This window comes from Schistocerca serialis, chromosome 2 (genome assembly GCF_023864345.2).
Source record: "Schistocerca serialis cubense isolate TAMUIC-IGC-003099 chromosome 2, iqSchSeri2.2, whole genome shotgun sequence".
Taxonomy (NCBI): Eukaryota; Metazoa; Arthropoda; class Insecta; order Orthoptera; family Acrididae; genus Schistocerca; species Schistocerca serialis.
In genome coordinates this window covers 907,071,418-907,095,966 of record NC_064639.1, presented here as the reverse complement: position 1 = coordinate 907,095,966, position 24,549 = coordinate 907,071,418, and the positions used below count along the sequence as shown (strand labels likewise).

The 24,549-nt window shown below is 41.7% G+C and overlaps 1 protein-coding gene across 7 annotated transcripts in view; it reads right to left on the bottom strand.

Moving 5' to 3' along the window:
• The window catches only part of LOC126458259 (poly [ADP-ribose] polymerase tankyrase-1-like), a 99,784-nt gene that overhangs the window by 3,187 nt on the left and 72,048 nt on the right, over positions 1 to 24,549 (bottom strand). For 5 of the 7 annotated variants that reach the window (XM_050095179.1, XM_050095180.1, XM_050095181.1 and 2 more), the window contains one exon: positions 6,227 to 6,469. The exons of the other annotated variants lie outside the window; for them this stretch is intronic. In XM_050095179.1, the coding sequence (XP_049951136.1) occupies positions 6,227 to 6,469 (243 nt within the window). The remainder of the gene's footprint in view (positions 1 to 6,226; positions 6,470 to 24,549) is intronic. 7 annotated transcript variants of the gene reach the window in all.

Here is a 24,549-nt window from a genome sequence, read left to right as displayed (position 1 = left end):
TGACACTACCTTACAGAATGCCAGATATCACTTCTGTTCTACTCAATGATTTACCATTTATCACTACGAACTGTGACCTCTCTGAGAGAAAATCACAAATCCACTAACACAACTGAGGTGATACTCCATATACATGCAATTTGATTAATAGTTGCTTGTGAGGAACAGTATCAAAAGCCTTCTGGAAATCTAGGAATATGGAATTGATCTGAGATCCCTTCTCGACAGCACTCATTACTTCATGGGAATAAAGAACTAGCAGTGTTGCACAAGACCAATATTTTTTGAATCCATGTTGGTTATATATCAATAAGTAATTTTCTTCAAAGTGATTCATAATGTTCGAGTACAGTATATGCTCCAAAATCCTAGTACAAGTTCTAAGTAATTCCCATGAGGCCTTTGTTAATGTCTAATATCAATTTAAATGTTAGGAAGTCATTTGTGGGGTGTTTGTCTGGAGCATAGCCTTATATGGAAGTGAAACATGGAAGATAAGCAGTTCAAACAAAAAGGGAATATGAGCTTTGAAATGTTGTACTATATGAGAATGATGAAGATTGAACAGGTAGATTGAATAACAAATGAGGATGTGTGGGGTGGGGGACATTTATGGACAACTTGACTAACAAAAGGCAGCAGTCAATAGGGCACGTCCTGAGCCATGAAGGCACTGTCACTGTGGTAACAGAAGTATGGGGGGTAAAAACTGTAGTGGGAGACCAAGGCTTGAATACGGTGAGCAGATTCAGAGGGATGTAGGTTGCAGTAGTTGTGCAGAGATGGAGAGCTGCATCAGGCCAATCTTCGGACTGAAGACTGCAACACCAACAACATGAGGGCATATATCTTCAATGCACTTACTGGCAATTTTTTCAATACAGTGTCATAAAAAAGATAATGTTACTTTTCTGTAAATCACCATTTTGTAGATACAGCCAACAAATAACAAATACACTACTTGCTGCTGTTGACAATATGACGACACACACACACACACACACACACACACACACGCACACACACACACACACACACACACACACACCAGCAACAGGAGGCTTGTAGCTGCCATGCTTCTTTCGGGTGGCAACCAAACAACTGTCAATTATGTCTATATGTTCTACAAAACACATCTTTTAGAACACAGTTTAACATTCAGGGGTCTCATAACATCTCACACTCCAAAGCAGAGTGAGAGATTGATTTAACGCATTATTCTACCGCAGGAGCTATTAGAGATCTTGAAGACAATGAACGTTTCACAACAGTCCTATTTCTTTCCTTACAAATGTTACGTATACACTGAAGAGCCGAAGTAACTGGTGCACCTGACTAATATCATGTAGGGCCCCTGCGAACACATAGAAGTACTGCAACACAACATGGCTAATGTCTGAAGTAGTGTTGGAGGGAATTGACACCATGAATCCTCAAGGCTGTCCATAAATTCATAAGAGTACGAGGGGGTGGAAATCTCTCCTTAAAAGTTTGGTGGCCAGCAGAAGTGTTGAAACTCAGAAGAGTGTTCCTGGAGCCACTCTGTAATGATTCTGGATGTGTGGAGTGTTGCATTGTCCTGCGAGAGTTGCCCAAGTCCATCAGAATGCATAATGGTCATTAACGGATGTAGGTGATCAGGCAGAATGCTTATGTATGTCACCTCTCAGAGTCATATCTAGACATATCAGGGGTCCCACATCACTCCAACTACACATGCCCCACACCATTACAGAGTCTCCACCAGCTTTAACAATCCCCTCTGACATGCAGGGTCCATGGATTCATGAGGTTGTCTCCATATCATACATGTCTATCCGCTCGATACAATTTGAAACAAAACTTGTCTGACCAGGCAACATGTTTCCAGTCATCAACAGTCCAATGTCGGTGTTGACAGGTCCACAAAAGTGGGTCTACAACTCCGAAAGCTGAAATCTGCAGCAATTTGTGCATGGGTTGCACTTCGGCCACATTGAACGATTCTCTTCAGTCGTCGTTGGTGCTATTCTTGCTGGATCTTTTTCTAGCTGCAGTGATTTTGGAGATTTGATGTTTTACCGGATTTCTTATATTCATGGTACACTCGTGAAATGGTCGTTTGGGAAAATCCCCACTTCATTGCCACCTTGGAGATGCTGTGTCCCATTACTCGTGCGCTGACTATAACACCATGTGCAAACTCACTTAAATCTTGATAACGTGCCATTTTAGCAGCAGTAACTGATCTGATAACTGCGCCAGACACTTGTTGTCGTATGTAGGCATTGCCGACCACAGTGACATGTTCTGCCTGTTTACATATCTATGTATTTGAATACGCATGCCTATACCAGTTTCTTTGACACTTCAGTGTATATGGAGACAACAGTATCACCTTTTCCACCAATAACAACTTCTGATAAAGAAGAGGAACACTATCATAACTACTAATATTGCACGTAAAACTGATCACAAGCTTACAGACAGTCTGTAAAATTATGAACAGTTCAGAAATTGAGAAAAAGTAGGCATGTTTCCAAGATTTTATATGAATTGATTATTGGTATTTTGTATGGCCAAATTTTAATAAACAGCCATTACATGTTTCTCTAGTTAGATGAAACGTTTATAGTAAACTCTGTAATATACAAATAAAGAAAAGCATACTTTAAAAGACGGAATTATAGTTGTGAACCAGGAAGATAATGTGAACACCACCAGTTGCAGACATGTACGAACAGAGCTCATAATTAGCATAGAGCCAGAGTTTAATTTCAAGTACAACACACACAGGGCTGACAAAGGTGAAAATCCCACCTTCAAACATAAAATATCCTAATACAAATGACATTGAACTCTGAACCTTTGGAGTTACCCTTTTACCTATGGTAAATGAAGCAGGGAAACATCCATACATTGATATGCTGTGCACGCACAAGCCTACATCTCAGAAAACAGTTGTATGAGTTAGATACATTATACATTCACACACAGAATGAAACGTCTTTTTGTCAAATGAGACAGGACTCCTATTTTCTTAACAGAGAATTCGGTATAAAAATTGATGTTTAGTTGGATCTAAGCAAATTTGGTTTTTCTATGAGGAAGAAACACCTACAAGTATTTTGCAAACCTTATAGCCTGCAGATAGCAATTATGTTTAAACTAACATGGTTACATTTATTCTTTACATGGGAAAGAAATAATAAAATGACATTGAACAAATGGCTAAATTAAGAACAACAAAATACACATTTTATTGGCTCTAACAAATTACATTTAAACACTTATTTACTATTAGAAGTGAAGTCATAATGCTAGTCACTTTTGAAAAGTAAAAACAACAAAACGTTAAAAAAAAGTGTTCGGACCACTCCACTTACAAAAAAATTTACTCATCTGATCTTCATTTTGACATATATAAATTCAATTTATTTTATGGTTTCAAACAAAGTAACATTATTAGAGAATATAATTCTCTGTACCTCAGTAAAGAACACAGGGACACAGAGGGTGAGATCTATATTGGCAAAAGGTTTTGTTTTATACTTGTTTGGCTGTTGCGACTATACCAGAGCCCCAGGTGCAAAGCAGTATGGCTGGTGCTGTCCCTTTGACAGACATTAGCGGATATGATGAACAACTAATGGCTATTTTTTGAAATGTGGCCATTCAAAATACCAATAATTATTTCATATAACATGTTTTTGGAGACCTCACCTGTAAACAATGGTAAGTGACATTTTAGGTCCAGAATGAGATTTTCACTCTGCAGCGGAGTGTGCGCTGGTATGAAACTTCCTGGCAGATTAAAACTGTGTGCCCGACCGAGACTCGAACTCGGGACCTTTGTCTTTCGCGGGCAAGTGCTCTACCATCTGAGCTACCGAAGCACGACTCACGCCTGGTCTCACAGCCTCATTTCTGCCAGTATCTCGTCTCCTACCTTCCAAACTTTACAGAAGCTCTCCTGCAAACCTTGCAGAACTAGCACTCCTGAAAGAAAGGATATTGCGGAGACATGGCTTAGCCACAGCCTGGGGGATGTTTCCAGAATGAGATTTTCACTCTGCAGCGGAGTGTGGCTGATATGAAACTTCCTGGCAGTTTGGAAGGTAGGAGATGAGATACTGGCAGAAGTGCGGCTGTGAGACCGGGCGTGAGTCATGCTTCGGTAGCTCAGATGGTAGAGCACTTGCCCACGAAAGGCAAAGGTCCCGAGTTCGAGTCTCGGTCGGGCACACAGTTGTAATCTGCCAGGAAGTTTGACATTTTAGGTGTTTTAAGAAATCATGCAGTGAAGTTTCATTACATTCCCAGAAATAAAATATTGTATGGGCATCCAATGTGATTTTTTAATGCACCTACACCACTGTTTTCACATACATACACCATAACGACATATTTTTAAACTGGTAAATGCTACACAGAATACTGTATTCTTAATGCACTTAACACCGGTTATAATTGATTTGCCACTGTTTACTTGCTGGGTGAGTTAGTGAAACATTACTGTGAAACATCTCCAAAATACAAATTTCAAAGGTCTTTTATATATAACACTTTTACGACCATAAACAACCTTATAGGAAGCATTTTGCATATCATAGCAATTCAGCTGCCAGAAATTATGAGAATGTGCATTGTCTTCTTCACTTATATGCTCAAAACACTTTTTTGAGCACTCACATGGAGAGCCTATATGTTTTCATACAACACCGACCCCTTGCCCCTGTATGTTCTATATTCCTTTCCTTCATTTTTCTTTTCTCTTATCTATTCCTGGGTACCTCCATGTTTTGCCCTCTTCTGACCTCTGTCAGTTCTGCTGATACTTTGGATCAATATTAATATTTTAATAAGGTGATTTTCTACTGTCATCAGATACTTAAACAACTGCATTTTTAACCATCAGTTGTATAAATATACTTTTCTTCTTTACCAGTTTTGATCACTTTACCAGTTTTGATCACTCAAATAAACATTACTGGAAGAAAAGGCAAATACACTAGATGGAAAACCAAATCATCTCTCTCTTGGATGTTTTGAAAGTCCTCAATGTTACAATGATTCTACATGTCCATCTATTGTATAGCATAATCTCAAATACATCTATTTCTCTTTAAGGTTGTAACACATAACAGATGGGTATGTACAATCATTGTAACACTGAAGACTTTCAAAACTTCTAAGAGGAAGATGAATCACTCTTAAATATGAAGTATTTGCCTTTCCTTCCGGATATGATGGTCTAAGTGACCGAAACCAGTAGAGAATAAAGGTTTATTTCTACAGCTGATAGTTAAAAATCAAGTTCTTTAAAAGTGCTTGCAGAAAGTCAGGACCTGGTGCATCTTTGGAAGGATGCATATCTGTGATGTTACTCTGAATCTATAAAAATGCAGAGCTATAAGCTTAACATCCTCTACACATTTCACAATAATTTCACACATGTAAGTCAAATACAACCATTGATAGTATAGTCACATTGACACCATAATACATATCCCCCCCCTCCCCCCCCCCCCCCCCCCTGTCTGAACACCGAACAGGCCTCAGAAAGTCCAACTGTTCAGACCAACCACCATGTCATCCTCAGCCATTAGGCATCACTGGATGCAGATATGGAGTGGCATGTGGTCAGCACACCGCTCTCCGGGCCGTTGTCAGGTTTTGTGACTGAAGCCACTACTTCTAAATCACGATGCTCTTCAGTTGGCCTCACATGAGCTGACTTTATAGAATTATAGACTACATTCATGCAATAATAATGTGCATAAGCACGTAAATACAGAATTGACTTTTGTTTGTCTGGGGGTACTGATACAGCTGTAGGTAATGCTTTAAAAGAAACCAATGAAAGCACCTTACTACAGCATGTCAACAATGTTAAGGATGGCATTTAACATGCATCCCATCACACTGTCATGTAAATACATGTAAACTACGAAAAGTGACAAAACTTTACGATGTCTACTAGTTGCTCTGTGGTTCAGAGTCTGCGTTAAGCTGTTCATTCTCCTATAACTGGCTCGTTAAGTAAGTGCAGAGGTCAGAGCAAGGTGAGAATTTACCACTGGCAACAGGGTCCTATCCAGTAAAGCACTGCCATGCTCAAACCAACCTTTACGATGAAGACAGCTGTACTTGTGAGCATGAAAATGGTGCCTTTTTGTAAAAATGATTTGTGCATAGGGAATGCAGATCCAGTGCTGTGACATGCACGTGTGATCATGGTACTCACCACACGGTAGAGAGGAAGCCATTAGGTGGGGCAGCCTTCGCCATCTGGTGGGGTCTTGTGAGTGGTAGCGCTTCTTCAGGTGAGGCAGATTTCTGAGCGTGGTCTCCCTGGAACTGTGTGCCACCGGGTGGTTGTGTCTGACGTGTTTGGTGGGAATCTTGGGTTGGCACAGCCGTGGCAGACGTATGACCACTCTGGAGCCGAAAGCCAGGGGTTCGACAGCTGTCTTGTGCAGTTGGCACACTACACAGAGAGTCACAGTCTGAGTGGGGACTGGGTATCATGTAAGGAAGAGTTCCTAGTCACATGTTAACCTGAGGTTGCTTACCACACAGTGAGTGGTTTCGAGAAATGGTACACTTTACAGCTACACTGGTCTGTGTTTTAAAACTTTTCTTTTATGTCAAGGTTTTCTTTTTTATGAGCTTTTATATTTAATGCATGCTGAATTCAAAAATGTATCTCACTTTGCTAAATCAGGTCATGTTTTTTCTCTACCCTGACATTTAGGTAGTAGCCTGTTAGGTATATAAGCCATTCAAGTGTTTGAAATTTTTAATTCTATTACCACTTTGCAGAATTATTTACATATCATATAGCTACATTAAATATATGATTTTAAAATAAATGTAGTTAGCAAGGAGGAAAAGATATGTGTAATTATCTGTATTTTGTTAAAGACCTTCAAAATGATGCTAGAAGCACAGTCATAGCTGACAAATCTGCCCATAGAGATGGAACTGGCAACTCTGTAGGAGAGAGAGGTGGGGGTTGGGCTGACATTGCTTCTAGCTTGTAGCAACCCGCAGGCTAGTATGACTTGAACTGAGTGATAGCAACACTGGTACAAAATGAGTCAAAAGTGCAAGAAGGATCCTGATCAATTTTGCTACATTTGAGGAGAAGTCATCACACGACATAGGAAGTTAAAAATTAGCCCTTTTGTGAGAACAAATGTATCATGCATGTCTTTGAGTTAAAATTGGGGATGAGGACAAGTCCTCTGCACCATATGTATACAGCAAAACATTTGAAACTCTGGGGTGCTGGAGCAAAAGCCAACAGAAGTTTCTCAGTTTTGTTTTATGTATGATTTGGAGGGGGGAAGAGATCACACTACCTACTGTTATTTCTGCATGATAAATTTACAGAGTAAGTCAATGACTTTAATTTTCATGAACTTCACATATCTCTTTATGAGTGCATTTTAAATTAATAGAAAATGTGTCTTAATTGAATTAATTCAATGAATGTATTTACATTTACTTTTAGGTATAAATAAAAAAACAAAGAGAGCTAGAGAGTTAATATATCCAGATATGCCATCTGCCATAAGACCAATGCCTCATAGAACAGGAATTCCAATTCCAACACCTCCTGATAACCAGAGTGACTTTTCTGCCCAGATCATGAAACGCATTAAGAGAATGTTGGGGATATGTATCACACCCCCCTCAGATTCACACCAACCAAAGCCCCTAATCCACACTGAACTGAATGATTTGACATAAGGTTTGTGAAATAGGTTATCAGCTCCTGGAATAATCTTCTATTGGTGCTGTGGTTTCCAAGAAAAGTTTTGACAGTATTTCAGAAACATGAAGAAGTTTCTCTTGTTTCCTGTCATGACATTGGTGGTCTCATTGAAGCTTTGAGTATAACATATATCTCTACTGAATGGCAGCTTTTCATAGATCCATCAAGTAGAAGTTTGAAAGCTGTACTACTCCAAATTCATAATGTGATTGCTTCTGTTCCTGTGAGTCACTCAGGAGAAAGGAGTGAAACTTTATGGTCATCAGATCAGGGAGCTCGTGAAAGATCCACAATTAGATGACAGTATGGATGGTACAGAGAGAGGAATGCCTGGTTAGCATTAAAATCAATAACAAAAAACTTTCTTGGCAACCATAGGAGCCTGGAATATGAAAATTCTGTCACGGAACTCCTTCAAAACTTCCAGGTTCTTGGTGCTTGTACGTCAATAAAGGTGCACTTTCCTACCTCACATTTAGATTACTTCCCTGACAACTGTGGAGATTATAGTGTGGAGCAGGGTGAGCGTTTTCATGGAGATATTAGAGTGATGGAGAAGAGGTATGAAGGTTGCTGGAATGAGCACATGCTTGTGGACTACTGTTGGTGCCTCAAAAAGAGACATTCCAGATCCAAAACACATATGAAAGTCCTCGAAAAGAGCCTTCCTTCGATAAAATGATGATGATGTTTGATCTTATATAGATAATTCAGACTTCATCCAAATACAATACTGTTTTCAAACCATAATCAGCATATACATTGTATTAAAAATATTAAATGCCATATTTCAAAAAGTGAAACAGCAATAAAACCTCACCTGACTCAACAAAATGAGTTACATTTCTGAGTTCAGCATGCATGAAATATTAAGAATCAGCTTAAAAAAACCTTGACCTAAAAAATGATGTAAACCAGAGCTATATACAAGGAATGAATGTATCATACGGTTAATGTTATTCACTAAAAAATCCAGAACTGTAACAAAGTAAGTGACTTTTGAAGTTATACGTAACCTTAACTGTGTCAAAAGTTTGATGAGTGTAAATTATTCATAGGTACATTTGTTGTTAGAAACTGAATTTCGCTCTGTAGCCCTTACAGCTCCTTTGTGCAATGGAAACCTAGTGTGCTCTGCTCTGTGGCTCATGGGTCTTTTTCTGCAGCACCTTACCTTTTTAGCTAAAAGGGAAAATATTTATATTGTTGCATGTAGTATGCTCACATACATTGTGAACGTGTTTGATTGTGAGTTTTCGGACTATGGAGGGAAATTATTTACTTGCATGAACATCTTCATTTCAACAATTGTATACGGTGTGTGCCAACAGCAATGAAAAATAAGGGACCAACACACATTTAATTTCTTAATGTACAATGGAAAGGAAAAAAAGGATGTAAGAATGTCTGTGAAGGTCTGTGTCTGAAATGAATTATCAATCAACAGTTCAGTAAATTTAGAGACAATAAGACTGTGGCTTGTAGTCACAAACTAGTCATAAATGCATACAAGGTATCTGCTCACTTCATGGAGTTACTTTCTCAAAACGATTAACAAAATGATCACACATAAAAAAGGTATTGGCACAATCAACCACAGAAGTCACTCAAACACTCCAAAGGTCCCTCAGATGCAGAATGGATAAAATTTCACAGACTACGACACAATGTGGAAAGTAAGTGCGGGATTTAAAATATCCCAGATGCATGCGCAAAAGAAGTACGCTGAAGGTGGTTCTGCAGTGCCTGTAAAGATACTGAGAATTTTGTTGTCAGTTCAAATGCATGCAACACAGCTGAAATCAGGAGCAGCCTCCTTCCCTGGGCCTGGAAATGGGAGTGTCCTACTTCAGAAAGCATTTACTTGCAAAATCTAACTCCAATGATCTTGTTACAGAAATCTTCCTGCTTCTGATATACTGATGACAGAAAAATATCTCTGTGCATTTTCATACATCCTCTGCTGGAGCAGTAAGAGCATTGATACGTGTACAGTATCTGATCAAAAATATCTTGACATCCGTTAGCAGACCTTAACAATGGCTTAAATTCTGCTGTGGATACTCTCATTGAGGCGTCTGAATGTCTGTGGAGGAATCACAGCCCATTCCTCCACAACAGCCAAAATCAGAGATAGTAGTGACGTTAGAGGCAGGGATCTGAAGTGAAGTCCACATTCTAACTCATCAAAAAGTGTTCCACTGGGTTGAGGACAGAGCTATTGCCAGTCCAGTTCATTTCAAGAATTTTACTGTACACAAAACATTGTCTCTCAGAATACACTTCATGAAAGATTGTTTTGTCATGCTGATACAATGAATCATCATCTCCAAACTGTTCCTCTACTGTACACAGAACACAATGCTGCAATGTGTTCATATCTTTTCGCATTTAGCATTTGCAATAAGGGTGCCAAACTCTAACCACACGAAACACCCCCAGACTGCAACACCAAATTCACTATACTTCAACACTTGGCTCTACACATGATGGCAACTGACACTCTCCATGTCTTCGCCAAACAGTTTGCCACCTTGTATAGCACCATTTCATCACTTCAAATCACTTGTTTTGAGTCATTCACTGGCTAATGGTATAACTCTTTACATCACCTTAAGCACTGCTTAACACTGATTACATCAATGTGAAGGGTTGCTTGAGCATTATACCCCCATTCGTTTTAGCTCTCTACGCACAGCCAGTGTGCTAGCTGGACTGCTGGTAGTCCTCTGGAACTCATGAGTGGCTCTTTACACCTGATTTAATATGATACTCACCATATAGTGGGGATGATGACTCGCAGGTAGCCACAATAAAAAGACTATCAGAAAGTGAGCTTTCAACCAACATGGCCTTTGTCGAAAATAGACAACACACACACACACACACACACACACACACACACTTGTGCATACACACACACACACACACACACACACACACACACACACAGTCTCTGGCTACCCGTCTTCACTGCCGAGGAATGTGACTTACCAAACGGGAAAGTGCTGGTAGATAAGACACAATAAAAAACACACGAACACACACGAATATTGGTAAATCACAGCATCTTCTTTAATATATTTTTCCCAGGTGGAATGTTTCTTTCTATCATATATATATACACTCCTGGAAATTGAAATAAGAACACCGTGAATTCATTGCCCCAGGAAGGGGAAACTTTATTGACACATTCCTGGGGTCAGATACATCACATGATCACACTGACAGAACCACAGGCACATAGACACAGGCAACAGAGCATGCACAATGTCGGCACTAGTACAGTGTATATCCACCTTTCGCAGCAATGCAGGCTGCTATTCTCCCATGGAGACGATCGTAGAGATGCTGGATGTAGTCCTGTGGAACGGCTTGCCATGCCATTTCCACCTGGCGCCTCAGTTGGACCAGCGTTCGTGCTGGACGTGCAGACCGCGTGAGACGACGCTTCATCCAGTCCCAAACATGCTCAATGGGGGACAGATCCGGAGATCTTGTTGGCCAGGGTAGTTGACTTACACCTTCTAGAGCACGTTGGGTGGCACGGGATACATGCGGACGTGCATTGTCCTGTTGGAACAGCAAGTTCCCTTGCCGGTCTAGGAATGGTAGAACGATGGGTTCGATGACGGTTTGGATGTACCGTGCACTATTCAGTGTCCCCTCGACGATCACCAGTGGTGTACGGCCAGTGTAGGAGATCGCTCCCCACACCATGATGCTGGGTGTTGGCCCTGTGTGCCTCGGTCGTATGCAGTCCTGATTGTGGCGCTCACCTGCACGGCGCCAAACACGCATACGACCATCATTGGCACCAAGGCAGAAGCGACTCTCATCGCTGAAGACGACACGTCTCCATTCGTCCCTCCATTCACGCCTGTCGCGACACCACTGGAGGCGATCTGCACGATGTTGGGGCGTGAGCGGAAGACGGCCTAACGGTGTGCGGGACTGTAGCCCAGCTTCATGGAGACAGTTGCGAATGGTCCTCGCCGATACCCCAGGAGCAACAGTGTCCCTAATTTGCTGGGAAGTGGCGGTGCGGTCCCCTACGGCACTGCGTAGGATCCTATGGTCTTGGCGTGCATCCGTGCGTCGCTGCGGTCCGGTCCCAGGTCGACGGGCACTTGCACCTTCCGCCGACCACTGGCGACAACATCGATGTACTGTGGAGACCTCACGCCCCATGTGTTGAGCAATTCGGCGGTACATCCACCCGGCCTCCCGCATGCCCACTATACGCCCTCGCTCAAAGTCCGTCAACTGCACATACGGTTCACGTCCACGCTGTCGCGGCATGCTACCAGTGTTAAAGACTGCGATGGAGTTCCGTATGCCACGGCAAACTGGCTGACACTGACGGCGGCGGTGCACAAATGCTGCGCAGCTAGCGCCATTCGACGGCCAACACCGCGGTTCCTGGTGTGTCCGCTGTGCCGTGCGTGTGATCATTGCTTGTACAGCCCTCTCACAGTGTCCGGAGCTAGTATGGTGGGTCTGACACGCCTGTGTCAATGTGTTCTTTTTTCCATTTCCAGGAGTGTATATATATATATGTATCTAAAAACACAGATGTGTGACTTACCGAACGAAAGTGCTGGCAGGTCGATAGACACACAAACAAACACAAACATACACACGAAATTCAGCTTTCGCAACAAATATATATATATATATATATATATATATATATATATATATATATATATATATGTGTGTGTGTGTGTGTGTGTGTGTGTGTGTGTATGTTGTTTGCTTTTTATGAAGGCCTTGTTGTTTGAAAGCTCACTTTCTGACAGTTTTTTTGTTGTGCCTATCTGTGACTTAGCATCTCCACTATATGGTGAGTAGCAACTATCCTTTTCATGGTGTTGTTACGTTCCGTCCTGGATTTTCCATTGTTTGGTTTACTGTGATTTTTGAGAACCACATTATACGATGCTTGACAGTCCCTGTCCATCAGTACATGGGGTCTGGCTGGTTTGGTTTAGCTGTGGTTGGTCCTTTGTGTTTCCACTTTACAATTACATTACCTTCAGTCAACTTGGGCAGCTTCAGAAGTGTTGAAATGTTTGTGATTGATATGTTACTCAGGTAAAATCCAATGACTGTTCTGCTTCCAAAGCCACTGAACTCTGCTGTTAGGCCCTTTCTGCTGTAACTACCTCTCTTCCAACAACACAATACTCCCTGCCTCATTTTAGAGTGGACTGTCCACTTCTCATGACAGCCAGTGGACAACTCTGCATTAGAGACAGGTATCTGGAAACTTCTGACCAGATAGTGTACATGATATCAATTTTATTTTACAATAAATCATAGAATGATGAACATTTACTATTGTATATGTTACTGGCATTGTGTGAAATCTGGCCTAGAATCGAACATCAGAGTTTGAAAAAGACTCATATTTTATACATTGTCTAGGCGTTGTATACTTTGCCACATTAGTTGATGGCAAAACATACAACACGCCTAATCCTACCATTTTTTCCCCCCGACACCACTGTCTGCAGCAATGTTCAGGTCTTTGTTTAACAGTTGTGAAGACAGCGTATTGTTGTATGATGTTCAACTATCACACCATGGATATCACCATAATAGTCCTCCAGTGTACAGCATCCAGCTGACGTTCCACAGACGCTCTTCTGTCATCGTTTCCTGTTGTTCTTGTATCACCATGTCGGAAGCAAGTGTAGTGCCAAGACAGGGACAGGTATCACACCATGCTGACAAGTAACGACATTTCTGCAATCAACTGTCTCAAGTAAGACCCATTGTTCCAAAACAGTGTTTTCCTAACAGAAAAAAGTTAGTCAACGATATGAAGAAGGCTAAGATGACCATGAAGCAGGAACCACAGACCATTGGCTGCTGAAATACTATGACGTCATAATGGTCAAGAATAAGACTAAGTTGATCTATCCTGTTAAATAAAATATGAGCGCTATTCAATTTTGCGATGTGAACTATGAGTTATCGAATATACTTCTTACAACCCTTTTGGCTATTGGTCATGGAGGATGGGATAGAATACTGAAAGAACTTTCACCCAAGTATAAGAGAATTACCCGTCATGATAATGAGCTGCACATTTATCTTTGTGAGCCCTGCCAGAAGAAACAAAAACGTATTAAAAAAGATGTTGAGGACAAGCCAATTTTTTTTCTTTTTCTTTTTTTTCAGAAATAAATTCCCATTGTTACATTGATCTCATTGACTTCCAGTCCCATCCTGATAAGAGTGTACAAGTTTATAATGGTTTACCAAGATCATCTCACTAAGTTTGTAGTCCTCAGGGCTTTGAAATCAAAGAGAGGAGAAGAAGCAGTCTACAACCTCATCAACATATTTAATTTACTTCATGCTTCAATGATTCTACAGTCTAATAACAGCAGGGAATTTGAAAACACTGTGATAAGCAGCCTAAAGGAGTACTGGACCACTTTGAAGATTGTCCACAGTAAGCGGCACCACTCACAAAGTCAGGGGCACATCGAAAGAGCAAACTAGGACACTGAAAATATGTTGCGTGCTTGGATACAAGATGAAAAGTTAGCTGCTGGAGTGATGGGCTGCAGTTCATCCAACTTATGAAAAACAGAGCTTTTCATTCTAGGATTAACAGGTTGCCATACAAAGCTCTGTTTGGCTGCAAAGTTAGGTCTCGCAACATCGTTCCTTCTTGACAATGTTTTACAAGACACAGATACTGAGGAGGAGCTGGAAAAAATAATGGAGAGCATAAAAAAAAACCAACAGCAGAAAGAAAGACAAAATGAATCAATGCAAGAGGCACAGCTCCCTGCAGAAGACACAGATAAGAATGCAATCCATGATGGAGGAAACCAAAACAGTGATGAAGCCATGGTTATCGAAGAGCCTTCCATTTCTGTGGTTACCGAAAATTCTTCTTTCTGTGATATCTTAATAGAAACCAGTGCTGCTCATACATGTCAAAAGCATGTGTGAAACTTTCATGCCATCTGTGGACATTTTCCTAAAGATGATGATGGCGACAAAATAGAAGGTCATGGAGTCAGCATTTTGTGCCATGATTCAGTTTTGAGAAAGCTATCCAGAATACAATAGAATCAGCATTGAACCTTGAGATTCAAGCCAAAAAATGAAAAGGGATTCTGACAAAAAAAATTCTCCTGTGGCTTTGGGTGACACTGTGCGATTCCTGATTCCTGACTTCAACAAAAGGCTGGGTGACTCACACAGTCTGTTGACGGTTGTTGGCTTTTGCTGACTTGGAATTGGTGAAGGAATCTGGAAGCAGCTTTAAGAAAGATCAGAATTCACCAATTTCCAAAGAACTTAATTAGACTGAAGACGTTCCTGATTATGAAAGATCTCTCCGATCAGCAGCTCATTCTCAGTCCGCAGGAAGTGCCAAAAATATTTGATATTCGTCAGGTGTACGTGCAACATGAAATGCCAAAATATGGAATGCCTTTGCATCAAAAAGAAAATTAAGGGCAATTCGAAATGTCATTCTAGCCTTCCCTGCTGCAACAAGTAGGTCATGCCAGTTCTGCTTTGTGTTTTACCAGTAACAACATACTGCTTACATTTTTCTTTAAGTCATGAAATGTATGGACAAGATGAAATTGCCAAAATTTAAAGTGCTTTTTTGTGAAGAAGAAAAATAATTACTAACTGTAACAAGTACTTCAATCTCAGTTCTACTTTTATTGTTTTCTGTTAAGTATATCCTGTGCTTTATTTCTTAGTTTTGTTCTTTCAGTTTCAAATGCATATTAATTAATAAAGACTTCTCATCTTGTGCCCTTTTAATGCTTTGTGTAAGTGGTACTGGTAATTCTGTATAATGCCTCGGAATTGTGTAGAATGCCTAGAAAAAGTATGTACCATTTTCACAAAAAAACTTATATTTCATAGTTTGCCTAAAACCATCAAGCATTCTATACATTACCTAGGCATCTCTCACTCTTGTCACACACTGAAATAATACGATGTGCACGTAGAAATTAGTGTGTATACTGTTTGCACTGAGATACAAGTAGTAGTCTAATACAGCGAATACTGTCCAAACTTAGGAAGAAACCACATGAAAATATCTAGAGAGATATGGAAGATTTGCAGTCACACAGGACAGAAGTAGCATACCTTGAATTTCTAAAATCATTAATGTTAGTAGTAAAAGAACAATTACTCACGTTAGTCTGCAGGATCTATGTGACTGGAGTCCTACTGTAAGACTTTTGGAAGGGTATTGCCCACAAAATCCCTACCACGACAAGAACAGATAACTGCGGGGAACATCTCACAATCAGTTTGACAGTTTACCCATTCTTGTTGCTAACCAGAATAATACACAAAAGACTAGAACTGAAAATTAAAAATCTTATGAAAAGGGTGACACACACACACACACACACACACACACACACACACACACACACACACATGACCACTGTCTCTTGTCACTGAAATTAAAAATCGGTTGCATGATGACCAGTTTGGCTTTAGGAGAGGTAAAGGTCAGAGGAGGCTGTTCTGCCGTTTCATTTGTAAATAGTTGAAGACTTCAGGACAATCAAGCCACTCTTTTATAATTTGTTGACCTAAAAAAAGCATTGAAGAGTGTACAATGGTGCAAATGCTTGAAATTCTCAGAAAATGAGGACAGACTCCAGGAAAAAGGTGCTGAAAATAGTATATACAAACACAATGTGGTAACAGTAAGACGGACCACCAAATGAGTGCTGAGATTAAGACTGCATAAAACACGGTAAACTTTCCAACCTAACCTGTATATTGACTATGTAATGAAGGTATAAAAAAAGCTCAGAATTGGGTTTAAAATTCAGGGTGAAAAAACATCAATAATATGATTTTCCGATAATGTTGCTACCTTCTGTGACAGTGAGGAAGAATAACTGCATCTGTTGAATGGAATGAAGAGTCTAATGATGACAATTATGGACTGAGAGTAAACCATAAAAAGACAACAATATTGAGGACTCCAGGAAAGAGGTTAGTGACAGTAAATACCAAAGCTTGGGATCGTACAGTAGATGAAGTGAAAGAATTCTGCTGCCTTGGAGGCAAAATGATGCAGCACGAAAGAAGCTGGGAGGGTGTAAGAAGTCGACTAGCAAAGGCAATGTGAGCAATCCTTGCAACAGAAATTTTGTAGTATCTAACAGTGGTCTTAATCAGAGAATGAAAGTTCTGCAAATGCACAACTGGTGCACAGAAGTGCATGGAAGTGAATCACACACTGAGGTCCAATATGAATAAAAGAGAATCAAAGCATTTGATGGGTCAACTTTTCAGATTTTACAAAAATAACAATAGAAAACATTTTATTTTGCACAAATAAAGTGCCTGACAAGAAAAGTGAAGCACCCAGAAGGGGAAGAGGAAACAATATGAAACTTCAAGGACTGAGTGGGCACGTCATGTTATTTCTGTCACTACAATACCGAGTCAAATTTATTAAGAACCTGCCTATGTGACCCTACTAATCACTAGTTAGATACATAGTTAGCTAGATATTTACATTTTCCACAGATAAATTGAATGATTCTTTTATCGAAATGGTGTGGAATGAGTCAATTTACAGGCTATGTATGCATCATTAGTGTTAACATTAACTAACATTATTATTTTTTATGTACTACTCATGAATTCATCAACAACATTTAAAAAAAACTAGGTGTATTTCTTATTGGCTATCAGTTTTTAAATAAAAAATTGTTCATGGAGGAAGAGTTCTCCAGCAGAAATGATTTTGGGTTAGGACTTAAAGGAATTGCAGACATTGGCTGCAAGTGGGCATTGATTTAAATCGATGGGGAAGGTTGAAAATTTGTGCTGGATCAAGATTTGAACCCAGGTCTCCTGCTTTATAGGCACATATGCTGGCCACTGCACTCTCCAGACACAGTGGTCATCACAACTGCATGGACTACCCCAGCTCGCCCCTCATCAGACCCAAATTCTTAACCTATCCCCGCATTACAAATGTAGTACCCCTTCTCATTACTTGCAGCATTCCACTGAGTCCTGCAAAAGTTTGAGTGATGATCTCTACAGAACAGATGCATATCAGGCTCAAATGGACGTGCAAAATTACAGACCAATATCCTTAACTTCAGTTTTCTGCAGAATCCTTGAACTTATTCTCAGTTTGAATATTATTATTATTATTATTATTATTATTATTATTATTTTTAAAGGCCGAGAAGCCTATGTCTATAAATCATCATGGTTTTAGAAAGCATCACTTGTGCAAAACTCAGCTTGTGCAAAACTCAGCCTGTCCTTTTCGCACGTGATATAATGCAAACTATGGATGATGGGCAACAGGCAGATTTCATATTTCTAGTTTTCTGGAGAACATTTGACATGATGCCCCACTGCAGGCTGTTAACGAAGGTACAAGTGTATGGAATAGTTTTACAGATATGTGAGTGGCATTAAGGCTATTTTTAAGTCATAAAACCTAGTACATTGTCCTCGAAAGCGAGTATTCATCAGAGACAAGGGTATCATCAGGAGTGCCCCAGTACGATAATACCACTGTGTTCTCTATATAAATGATATGGTGGACAAGGTGGGCAGTGATCTGCAGTTTTTTGCTGATGATGCTGTGGTGTATAGTAAGGTGTCAAGATTGAGTGACTGTAGGAATATACAAGATCACTTAGACAAAATTTGTTGTTGGCGTGTTGAATGGCAGCTAGCTCAAAAGAAAAGTGTAAGTTGATGCAGATGAGTAGCAAAATATACACTCCTGGAAATGGAAAAAAGAACACATTGACACCGGTGTGTCAGACCCACCATACTTGCTCCGGACACTGCGAGAGGGCTGTACAAGCAATGATCACACGCACGGCACAGCGGACACACAAGGAACCGCGGTGTTGGCCGTCGAATGGCGCTAGCTGCGCAGCATTTGTGCACCGCCGCCGTCAGTGTCAGCCAGTTTGCCGTGGCATACGGAGCTCCATCGCAGTCTTTAACACTGGTAGCATGCCGCGACAGCGTGGACGTGAACCGTATGTGCAGTTGACGGACTTTGAGCGAGGGCGTATAGTGCGCATGCGGGAGGCCGGGTGGACGTACCGCCGAATTGCTCAACACGTGGGGCGTGAGGTCTCCACAGTACATCGATGTTGTCGCCAGTGGTCGGCGGAAGGTGCACGTGCCCGTCGACCTGGGACCGGACCGCAGCTACGCACGGATGCACGCCAAGACCGTAGGATCCTACGCAGTGCCGTAGGGGACCGCACCGCCACTTCCCAGCAAATTAGGGACACTGTTGCTCCAGGGGTATCGGCGAGGACCATTCGCAACCGTCTCCATGAAGCTGGGCTACGGTCCCGCACACCGTTAGGCCGTCTTCCGCTCACGCCCCAACATCGTGCAGCCCGCCTCCAGTGGTGTCGCGACAGGCGTGAATGGAGGGACGAATGGAGACGTGTCATCTTCAGCGATGAGAGTCGCTTCTGCCTTGGTGCCAATGACAGTCATATGCGTGTTTGGCGCCGTGCAGGTGAGCGCCACAATCAGGACTGCATACGACCGAGGCACACAGGGCCAACACCCGGCATCATGGTGTGGGGAGCGATCTCCTACACTGGCCGTACACCACTGGTGATCGTCGAGGGGACACTGAATAGTGCACGGTACATCCAAACCGTCATCGAACCCATCGTTCTACCATTCCTAGACCGGCAAGGGAACTTGCTGTTCCAACAGGACAATGCACGTCCGCATGTATCCCATGCCACCCAACGTGCTCTAGAAGGTGTAAGTCAACTACCCTGGCCAGCAAGATCTCCGGATCTGTCCCCCATTGAGCATGTTTAGGACTGGATGAAGCGTCGTCTCACGCGGTCTGCACGTCCAGCACGAACGCTGGTCCAACTGAGGCGCCAGGTGGAAATGGCATGGCAAGCCGTTCCATAGGACTAAATCCAGCATCTCTACGATCGTCTCCATGGGAGAATAGCAGCCTGCATTGCTGCGAAAGGTGGATATACACTGTACTAGTGCCGACATTGTGCATGCTCTGTTGCCTGTGTCTATGTGCCTGTGGTTCTGTCAGTGTGATCATGTGATGTATCTGACCCCAGGAATGTGTCAATAAAGTTTCCCCTTCCTGGGACAATGAATTCACGGTGTTCTTATTTCAATTTCCAGGAGTGTATATGAATTAATAGAGGGAAACATTCCACATGGGAAAAATATATCTAAAAACAAAGATGATGTGACTTACCAAACGAAAGCGCTGGCACGTCGATAGACACACAAACAAACACAAACATACACACAAAATACTAGCTTTCGCAACCAACAGTTGCTTCGTCAGGAAAGAGGGAAGGAGAGGGAAAGACGAAAGGATTTGGGTTTTAAGGGAGAGGGGTAAGGAGTCATTCCAATCCCGGGAGCGGAAAGACTTACCTTAGGGGGAAAAAAGGACGGGTATACACTCGCACACACACACACACACACACACACACACACACACACACACACACACATATTCATCCACACATATACAGACACAAGCAGACATATACAGAGGCAAAGAGTTTGGGCAGAGATGTCAGTCGAGGCGGAAGTGCAGAGGCAAAGATGTTGTTGAATGACAGGTGAGGTATGAGTGGCGGCAACTTGAAATTAGCGGAGATTGAGGCCTGGTGGATAACGAGAAGAGAGGATATATTGAAGAGCAAGTTCCCATCTCCGGAGTTCGGATAGGTTGGTGTTAGTGGGAAGTATCCAGATAACCCGGACGGTGTAACACTATGCGAAGAGGTGCTGGCCGTGCACCAAGGCATGTCTAGCCACAGCGTGATCCTCATTACCAACAAACACTGTCTGCTTGTGTCCATTCATGCGAATGGACAGTTTGTTGCTGGTCATTCCCACATAGAATGCGTCACAGTGTAGGCAGGTCAGTTGGTAAATCACGTGGGTGCTTTCACACGTGGCTCTGCCTTTGATCGTGTACACCTTCCGGGTTACAGGACTGGAGTAGGTGGTGGTGGGAGGGTGCATGGGACAGGTTTTACACCGGGGGCGGTTACAAGGGTAGGAGCCAGAGGGTAGGGAAGGTGGTTTGGGGATTTCATAGGGATGAACTAAGAGGTTACGAAGGTTAGGTGGACGGCGGAAAGACACTCTTGGTCGAGTGGGGAGGATTTCATGAAGGATGGATCTCATTTCAGGGCAGGATTTGGGGAAGTCGTATCCCTGCTGGAGAGCCACATTCAGAGTCTGATCCAGTCCCGGAAAGTATCCTGTCACAAGTGGGGCACTTTTGTGTTTCTTCTGTGGGAGGTTCTGGGTTTGAGAGGATGAGGAAGTGGCTCTGGTTATTTGCTTCTGTACCAGGTTGGGAGGGTAGTAGCGGGATGCGAAAGCTGTTGTCAGAAATCCCCAAACCACCTTCCCTACCCTCTGGCTCCTACCCTTGTAACCGCCCCCGGTGTGAAACCTGTCCCATGCACCCTCCCACCACCACCTACTCCAGTCCTGTAACCCGGAAGGTGTACACGATCAAAGGCAGAGCCACGTGTGAAAGCACCCACGTGATTTACCAACTGACCTGCCTACACTGTGACGCATTCTATGTGGGAATGACCAGCAACAAACTGTCCATTCGCATGAATGGACACAGGCAGACAGTGTTTGTTGGTAATGAGGATCACCCTGTGGCTAAACATCCCCTGGTGCACGGCCAGCAAATCTTGGCACAGCGTTACACCGTCCGGGTTATCTGGATACTTCCCACTAACACCAACCTATCCTAACTCCGGAGATGGGAACTTGCCCTTCAATATATCCTCTCTTCCCGTTATCCACCAGGCCTCAATCTCCGCTAATTTCAAGTTGCCGCCACTCATACCTCACCTGTCATTCAACAACATCTTTGCCTCTGCACTTCCGCCTCGACTGACATCTCTGCCCAAACTCTTTGCCTCTGTATATGTCTGCTTGTGTCTGTATATGTGTGGATGGATATATGTGTGTGTGTGTGTGTGTGTGTCTGTGTGTGTGTGCGCGAGTGTATACCCGTCCTTTTTTCCCCCTAAGGTAAGTCTTTCCGCTCCCGGGATTGGAATGACTCCTTAAAACCCAAATCCTTTCGTCTTTCCCTCTCTTTCCCTCTTTCCTGACGAAGCAACCATTGGTTGCGAAAGCTAGAATTTTGTGTGTTTGTTTGTGTTTCTATCGACCTGCCAGCGCTTTTGTATGGTAAGTCACATCATCTTTGTATATATATATATATATATATATATATATATATATATATATATATATATATATATATATATATATATATATATATATATATATATATATATATAGAGGGAAACATTCCACGTGGGAAAAATTATATATAAAAACAAAGATGAGGTGACTTACCGAACGAAAGCGCTGGCAGGTCGATAGACACACAAACAAACACAAACATACACACAAAATTCAAGCTTTCGCAACAAACTGTTGCCTCATCAGGAAAGAGAGAAGGAGAGGGAAAGACGAAAGGATGTGGGTTTTAAGGGAGAGGGTAAGGAGTCATTCCAATCCCGGGAGCGGAAAGACTTACCTTAGGGGGAAAAAAGGACGGGTATAAACTCGCACGCACACACATATCCATCCACACATATACAGACACAAGCAGAGGAACTGCTACCTCATCCAACCACCATCGTAGCAAATATCAGTGAGAGTTCTTTCTTCAAATGAACACCATATCGATGGATACAATTTCGTGTAAGGTGAAAAAAGGTGATTTTACATTAGTGAAGGAACAAAATTGAAATCGCCAATTTGGAAAAAATTCGGATACGTATTTGATGGCAACGAAAAGATAAAAGTTATAGTGGCTTGTTTTGCATGTAAAAAAGTATATTGCTACACTGGACACAAAAGTGGAACTTCAAATTTGCTAAAACATTCGTGTGAGGCAGGACAAAGTAGCATAATTGGTTCAAATGGCTCTGAGCGCTATGGGACTTAACATCTGAGGTCATTAGTCCCCTAGAACTTAGAACTACTTAGACCGAACTAACCTAAGGACATCACACACATCCATGCCCGAGGCAGGATTCGAATTTGCGACGGTAGCGGTCGCGTGTTTCCAGACTGAAGCGCCTAGAACCGCTCGGCCACCAGCGGCCAGCATAGCATAATTATTTATTTAAATACCAAGAGAGACGTGAAAGTTCCTGAAGTTCTGGCAAATTTGAAGACAGCCGCGACAGAAAAACTTATCAATCTTGTCAGCAAAGAAATTTTACCATTCGAAGTTGCGTCTGGATCTGGGTTTCTCAAGACGGCACAGTTTCTTATTGATGTGGGGGCCAAGTACGGTGCAGTGAGTGCTAAGGAACTGCTACCTCATCCAACCACCATATCCAGAAATTTGAAGGAAATGGCCGATCGTCTGCGTGAAACTGTCTCCGCAGAAGTGAAGAATATATTCAGAGATATAGGTGGAGCACTAACTGTCGATTTATGGACTGATTCGTACTGTAAAATAAACTATATGGGAGTGACTGCACATTATGTTAATTATGAAGGAGTGAAACTTGAGGATCGAGTGTTGTGCATCAGAAATTTTGAGAGTGAGATTAAAAAAACAGGAGAAAACATTAAACTTGCATTAATTAAGATACTACGGTCGTTCGATTGATTCAGTGCTGTGAATAACAGCGTGTTCATTACGGATAGAAGTCCAAATATTGTGGCAGCACTTCGCCAATACAGGAGGCTCTCATGCTCAGCACACATTCTTAATACTGTGCTGGAGCACACAACTCGAGGAGACGTGAATGATGAGAAGAGTGACGTGCAGCGACTAATATATTCCTGACGAGCTATCACAGCTTTCTTTAAAAGATCTGGTCTTCAGAATTGCCTTCAGAAGTCATTGAAAGGAGGTAAACACACATAATGGAACAGTAAATTGGATATGTTTGAGTCTATTAATTCACATTGGTTTGAAGTTCTGTCAATTTTGTCAGAGAAAAATCATGATAATTTGATTGATTCTATAGACAAGATGATGTTGGAAGATATAATAATCTTTCTGACACCATTTAAAATAGCTTCTTGCGATCTCGAAGCCTCCAAAGCCCCTACACTTTATTTATGTGTGTTGTGGAAGTTAAAACTTCTCTCCTTCCTTGAAAAAAATGATGGCAACAGCCCATTTCTGATGGATTTAAAGAGTACAGCCAAATTTATTTTAATCAGCAAATGGGACATAACAGTAACCCATAAACTTGCAATGTTTTTGAATCCAAAATATAAAAACCTAAAACTTCTTAGCAGTACCGCAAAAGATGAAGTTGTAAAGGAAGTGAAAAATTATGTTGCGAGAAATTGTCCACAGTGAATAGATAAGGAGGAAACAACATCTGGAATTCCTGCAAAAAAACATAAGTCTGACGTACTTTTTAATGAATTTGAAGATTACTCAGAAGATGAATCGACGAGAGATCTTGACGTTGCATCAGATGAATTTCTCAGATATACGAATGATAAGTTCAATTTTCGGAAGGCATCGACCTGATGGCTTGGTGGCATGGATGTGAAAAAGTCTATCCGCGTCTTTCCAAACTCACATACTTCGTGCACTGCATTCCAGCGTCCAGTGCGCCATCTGAGAGAAGCTTCTCTACTGCGGGACAAATAATGCAGGACTGACGCACGTCTTTGAAGCCACAGACGATTGATGACATCCTGTTCCTGCATAGTAACATTCAAAGTAAAAATGTACTTGTACA